Source organism: Macrobrachium rosenbergii, chromosome 10, assembly GCF_040412425.1.
Source record: "Macrobrachium rosenbergii isolate ZJJX-2024 chromosome 10, ASM4041242v1, whole genome shotgun sequence".
Classification (NCBI taxonomy): domain Eukaryota; kingdom Metazoa; phylum Arthropoda; class Malacostraca; order Decapoda; family Palaemonidae; genus Macrobrachium; species Macrobrachium rosenbergii.
The window spans coordinates 70,277,207-70,284,706 of record NC_089750.1 but is presented as its reverse complement, the minus strand read 5'-3'; the positions used below and the strand labels follow the sequence as shown (position 1 = coordinate 70,284,706).

The following is a 7,500-nucleotide window of genomic DNA, read 5'->3' as shown; positions in this document are numbered from 1 at the left end:
AGGTTATGTCCTTGCTAGGATTAAGTGAATAATCAAGTTGTTTAAATGTGGAGATTTTATGTTTATTGATTATTGAATAATTTCGGTGCTACAAAAACTAACGGTTAATTTTAGTAGGATGGAAGAAATCAAGAGATGTAATATATTGCTGTGAAGATCTTTATCATAGCACGCGCTTTAAAAAAAAAAAGTTGCATTTCATATCTCAAAGGCCATGATTAGTAGACGCTTATCTATAAACTGAGCTTCTTCAATACTAAATGGGAGATGACGCACAACAATTGAAATATTAAGATTTGTAAAATTTTTCACTTATTTTGTTTTTTTTATTTATTGCCAATTGAAATGTTAAGAGTTATAGCATTTTTCATTTATTTCTTTATTTATATTTATTTATTTTTCTTTGTGTCTGCAGGTAGCTTTGATTTGCCTGGCCGTTGCCACCTTAGCCAGCCCACACAGGATAGCCCCTTCCGGATATGGGTACTCTGTTCCCAAGCATTCTCTCTCTTATGCTCCACATGTCCCAGGATATGAGGCTCCTGGACCATCCTACTCTGCCCCTAAAACATCCTACCACGTTCCTTCCTATGAGGAAGAAGATGAAGTAAGTATTTCAGAGGTTTTTCGTAAATTTTCAATAACACTAACCATAGCCCTTTTATTATTAGTTAATGGAGGGATGCAAGAATAGTATTGGTCATTGAATAGAAAAATAATCTGAATCCTACTTTTATTTTGTAATACTATGTAACAGAAGAGATAGTAAAGCTAATCAACTCTTCGTCATTGAAGAATAAGGTTATTTTCATGTAAAATATCTGATTTCTAATTTGAGAACTAAATATAGTATAATTTCCACCTCTGATCATCAGTCACTGGAAGGACAAACCTTCCATTAAGGCCACAAAAGCATTTAGGTAAAAATATATATATATATATATATATACATACATATATATATATATATATATATATATATATATATATATATATATATATATATATATATACATACATATACATGCATACAAACACACAGCAATTGAATATTGTAATTTATTGAAAAATTTTAGAAAAGAATATATGTATATTATATATATATATATATATATATATATATATATATATATATATATATAAATATTATACATATACATACTTACATACACACAGCAACTGAATATGGTGATTTATTAATTTTTTTTTCAGGAGGGAAAGCCCTTTGAATTCGAGTATGCCGTACAGGACCACGACAACGGCCTCGACTTCGGCCACAACGAAAACTCAGACGGAACGGTCGTCAGCGGTCAGTACCGCGTCCTCCTCCCCGACGGTCGCACTCAGATCGTCACTTACACCGCCGATGCCGACAACGGGTACCAGGCTGAGGTCACTTACGAGGGCGAGGCACAGTACCCAGAATCCCAGGCCTACAAACCAGCCCCCTCTTACCATGCACCAGCCCATTCATACTCGGCCCCGGCTCATCCATACTCAGCCCCGGAGCATTCACTTTCACCCCCAGCTCATCCATATTCAGCCCCAGCTCATTCATATTCAGCCCCATCTCATACTTATGGATAGACGAAATCACCACATGGAAACCCACTACAATAAGAGCTGATATGTGCACTTGGCAAATACGCAGATATTGATGCATATTTGATATTTACTCTCTAAAATAAAAAATATTAAAGATGAAATGTCAATTTTCATTATATTCTTTTTGCGACTGGGTCTTTCTCGTTATATGCTATGAAATACTCGTATGGTTCAGGATGAGAGGCCTCTAAGAAACAACAACAAATTCATTATTTCTCTTTCTCTCTCTCTCTCTCTCTCTCTCTCTATCTATATATATATATATATATATATATATATATATATATATATATATATATATATATATATATATACATATATATATATATATATATATATATATATATATATATATATATATATATATATATATATATATATATATATATATACACACACATATATAATCATGAAGCTACAAATGTCACATAATATCAAAATTCATTACCCTGAGTATCTCCGATGGAGAATTATCACCGACGGGGAATTTATATATATAAGTGATAAATGAATTTATCACTTTTATAAATTTCCCTTCGGTGATAATTCTCCATCGGAGATACTCCTGAGGTAGCGTGAATTTGATATTAAGCGACATTTGTAGCTTCATGATTGTATCTAAATCACGGTGTGATAAAAAAATTTCACACACACACACACACACACACACACACACACATACATATATATATATATATATATATATATATATATATATATATATATATATATATATATATGAAAAACTATGCTAAAAAAAAGTTTACATCACCCACTGAGAAATCAAAGCGCACGAGTAGAACCGCACACAAAACTGGATATTTCCAGTTTAGCGTTTCATTCTTTTTTTATTATTATTATTATTCTGCGTTAGTAATTATCTCCCAACTTCTCCACTGCTCAGAAAATAACAGACCGAGGAATCCCTTGACGCCTCCTTTCAAAATCCCCAACAGCAAAACCAAGACAAATCAAGACGTATTTACAAAGCCTTCAAAAAAAAACAATAAAATGAAAGATCATTCAATCAAAGCTTCAGGCATGAACGGGAAGAAGAAGAAAAGAAGAAGAGGAGGAAGAAGAAGACAATTAGGAGGGGCTTTCTCCCTAATGATATATAGGAGAACCTTGAGATGAATAAACTGTTGCTTTAACCAGTTTTCTTTCATGGGAAGTTGCTGGGAAACTAACTCAGGCTCGCTGCTTGCGTCAGTCAGTAGGTCACAAGTGACAAAGACGCCAAAGAGATGAAACGCGATGACTGTTTAAAAACCGCAGCGCTTAAATGACGTCGTTATTGTTATCGTTATTGTTATTGGAGTCTGCAATCACTGGTGATGTTATTATTATTCATCCTCGATATTCTTACGCGTTCAATAATGTTTTTTTTTTGTATCTTTTACCGAGATGCAGTGTCTGCAGGTTATATTGTTTTCATTTCCAATGCCTCAATATTCTTTAAAAATTTATCATTATAATTATTATTACACGTTTAATAATTTTTTTATCTTTTACAGAGACGCAGTTTTTATGCGTTATATTGTTTCCATTTCCTAAGCATTTATGCTCTTTCAAAATTGATTATTATTATTATTATTACAAGTTCAATAACGTTTTATCTTTTACAGAGATGTACTTACTATGCGTTATACTGTTTCCATTTCCTATGCATTTATATTCTTTCAAAATAATAATAATAATAATATTATTATTATTATTATTATTATTATTATTATTATTATTATTATTATTATTATATTACGATTATTATTACACGTTTAATAATGTTTTTATCTTTTACAAAGATGCAGTTTTTATGTGCTATACTGTTTCCATTTCCTAAGCATTTATATTCTTTCAAAACTGATTATTATTATTATTATTATTATTATTATTATTATTATTATTATTATTATTATTATTATTATTATATTATTATTATTTTTATTATTACACGTTCAATAATGTTTTTATCATTTTACAGAGATGCAGTTTTCAAAATGTGTTATTTTGTTTCCATTTTAGCATTTATTATTTTAAAATTGATTATTATTATTATTATTATTATTATTATTATTATTACACGTTCAATAATGTTTTTATTTTTTACAGAGATGCAGTTTTTATGTGTTATTTTGTTTCCATTTCCTAAGCATTTATACTCTTTCAAAATTGATTATTATTATTATTATTATTATTATTATTTTTATTATTACACGTTCAATAATGTTTTTATCTTTTACAGAGATGCAGTTTTTATGTGTTATATTGTTTCCATTTCCTAAGCACTTGTACTCTTTCAAAATTGACTATTATTATTATTATTATTACACGTTCAATAATGTTTTTACCTTTTACAGAGATGCAGTTTTTATATGTGTATTATACTGTATCCATTTCCTAAGCATTTATATTCTTTCAAAACATTATTATTATTATTATATTATTATTATTATTATTATTATTATTATTATTATTATTATTATTATGATTATTATTATTATTGTGAAGAAATCCACAACGGTGCAAAGGTAAATACATATTAAAATTATAGACAAAACGAGGCTTTCGAGAACCTGCTCGAGAATCGAGCCGGTTCTCGAAAGCTCTCGTTTTGTATATATATATATATATATATATATATATATATATATATATATATATATATATATATATATATATATATATATATATATATATGTAGATATATATATATATAAATCTTTTTTGTATATTTACATCTACACAATTGTAGATTTCTTTACCATTTTAGTGACTCATGCTACGATGAGATTCTTGTGGGTTGTAATTATTATTATTATTATTATTATTATTATTATTGAATAAAATGGTTGCTTTTTGCGAATTACAGCCATTTTATTCAACAAAACTGCATCAAAGAGGGTCTTCTTCCTTCGTATATTATTATTATTGACTACTACTACTACTACTATTACTATTATTATTGCTGTTGTTGTTGTTATTTATTATGAGTTTTTATACACTATTATTATTATTATTATTATTATTATTATTATTATTATTATGAGTGAAGCTCTTCGATAAAAGATCAAATTCTTATTCTCTGAATTCAGAATTTGTAAAAAAAAAAAAAAAAAAAAAAAAAACACACACACACAACAATAGAGAGACATCTTCGAAACTAGCAACAAAAACTGCGCTCTGTTCCTTAACTGGGGAGGGAACGAAAATTCCAACACGTTGCCGCGTCTCAAGAAATGCCACTCGCGACGACCTTCCAAGTCGATTCCACAAACGCAACGCGCTCTTCTCGGAACGCGTAATTATCACGAACAATCTCCCCCATTACGGCGAGGTGAAAAGAAATTAGAAACAAGAGAGGTGGCCGACCTTCGACCATCGGCACGTTCAAGGTTGTGTGCGGTGGGAATCCTTCGCAGAGAAAATTTGAGGGTTTTGTTAATGAGAGGGATTTGGCTGTAACTCAAAGTATTTCATTTTGTCTTTTTTTTTTTTTTTTTTTAGTTTTTTGAAAAAGAAAACTTTGTCTGTCCGTCCGCACTTTTCCTGTCCGCCTTCAGATCTTAAAGACTACCGAGGCTATAGGGCTGCAAATTGCTTTGTAAATCATCCACCCACCAATCATCAAACATACCAAACTGCAGCCCTCTAGCCTCAGTAGTTTTTATTTCATGTGAGGTTAAAGTCAGCCATAATCGTGCTTCTGGCAACGATATATTCCAGGCCACCACTGGGCCGTGGTTAAAGTTTCAAGGGCCGCAGTTCATACAGCATTATACCGAGATCACCGAAAGATAGATCTATTTTCGGTGGCCTTGATTATACGATGTACAGAAAACTCGACTGCGCCGGAGAAACTTCGGCATATTTTTTATTGTTTAGGTTAGTTTCCGCCAAGTTAAATCTATAAATCGGTTTGTCAAGTCAGTTTCATGCAAGAAAAGCGGCGAGGTTTTTAATAAAATTCCAGGGACGCAGATTTAAAAATCTACAAGTTAATTGAGTTCAAAGATCCATCCCTGGAAAGTATGGATTTTATGATCATGAAAATACATCGCTATCGAAGGATACAACATTAGCTTTTGCAAAGCTAATATCAGCAATAAACAAACAAAAAGACACCCCCTTCTTCTTATACTTTATAAGTAACTTTAATGCGTCTGGCATTGGCTGCTCTAACCGTTCCTGCTATTGCGAGTACTGTGTTCAAGCACAGCCAATTTCTAATTCCCAACTGCCCTAGGATATGAGACCTTTCTGTCATCCTATATCCCAAAAAGCACAAGTGATATGCCTTTTTTCAATTTTTTAATAACTTTCGATCAAGGGTTATATTTGTGCTGCTATCTGGGCAGCGTCACAACCTGCATATCATTGCCTTACCAAGATACAGGCTTGAGTTTCATTATTTAAAATACTCTTAAAACATGTCTTCGTACTTTATATATAGCGATTTTTTTCAGGAATGTTTTGATATCCTAAGAGAGAAGCTTCTTGTTATCAGTGACAATCATGAAACTGGGAAACTGAAAACCGTTTTTTTTTTTAAATTATTAGACATCAGTACATTACACAATAAATAGTTTTTCTAAGCTGAACATTTTCAATACAGAATTAATAAAACTGATGTGTTAGCCTACGATACTTCTTAAGTGAACGCCTATCGACTTCGAGTACGATGTAAAACATCCCTAGGGAGTGTCTTGACTTCGACCACACCGAATTCCAAGACCATTCCCTCCTGATATATCGTACCTGCGCTGGCATAAGCTATCTGAATCTTCAACTAACCAACCAACAACCAACTCCAATTCAGAAGAAAAGGTCATGGGTCAATACCGCTTCAACCTATCAGACGGGCTCTTTCAGATTATTACAAACCCACAAACACTACATTAAACTCAAGGCTAAAGTTCATAGAGGGCTAGCCACAGTGCCCAAAAGCCCAGTCCTCCAAGATAGACCCAACTTAACAACCGCCCCCCACTCCCGGCCGCCCCCCCAACACCCCGGGTCAATCCTCCTACACTGTACATGCCAAAACCATCTTGTTAAGAACCCATACCTCGACATCGAACTCGCAGCCCGCCCACCAAACCCCCCCCTCCCCTCCCCCAGGGACTTAGGAAATGAACGATATTTCTAACGGGCACAGGGTATGGGTAATACAATATTTCACTTTCACTTTACAATGATTTTCTATATACACTCATGTATATATATATATATATATATATATATATATATATATATATACATACAAATTTTTATCACATCATCGTAACATTTTTTATTCATAAACATTAAGGTAGGAAATAATACCGAAGGGGAATTGTAACTGACAAGAGATAGTCGCCCGATGGACTCGAACCACCGACAGTAACTATCTCTGACTTCAGTGAGGAGTCCTCATATACATACATACATACATACATACATACAAACATATATATATATAATATATATATACATACATATATATAATATATATACATACAATATACATATATACAGAATATATATATATATATACATATATATATATATATATATATATATATATATATATATATATATATATATATATATATATATATATAGTTACAAAGTTACCATGAAGAGAAAGCGAAACACTTTAGATGCTAACTTAACAAACGGTATTATAATCAATCCAGATTCACGGTTAATAAGTTTTGCTGTAAGTTCCTTAGTCACTAAAGTGCCCATTCACTCGGTATTGGAATACCTTACAGATGAATTGCATAAACTTGAGATATATATATACGAGTATGTGTGTGTGTGTATATATATAATCAATAAAACACACTTATCCAGTTGCGTGCTATGAAATATTCAAAGGCTCAATTTGCATTTCCCAACATGTTTTCAGGT

The 7,500-nt window shown here is 31.7% G+C and overlaps 3 protein-coding genes across 3 annotated transcripts in view; 2 read left to right on the top strand and 1 right to left on the bottom strand.

The window, feature by feature from the left end:
* The window catches only part of LOC136842945 (uncharacterized), a 9,912-nt gene extending 8,128 nt beyond the window's left edge, over nucleotides 1–1,784 (top strand). The window contains exons 4-5 of the mRNA XM_067110960.1: nucleotides 416–607; nucleotides 1,213–1,784. Coding sequence (XP_066967061.1) covers nucleotides 416–607; nucleotides 1,213–1,587 — 567 coding nt within the window. The 3' untranslated portion in view covers nucleotides 1,588–1,784. The remainder of the gene's footprint in view (nucleotides 1–415; nucleotides 608–1,212) is intronic.
* LOC136842827 (cuticle protein 7-like) overlaps nucleotides 1–7,500 on the top strand; it is a 52,433-nt gene that overhangs the window by 16,289 nt on the left and 28,644 nt on the right. The window lies entirely within an intron of this gene.
* Nucleotides 1–7,500, bottom strand: part of LOC136842825 (kinetochore protein Spc25-like) — a 517,729-nt gene that overhangs the window by 496,044 nt on the left and 14,185 nt on the right. The gene's annotated exons all lie outside the window — the stretch shown is intronic.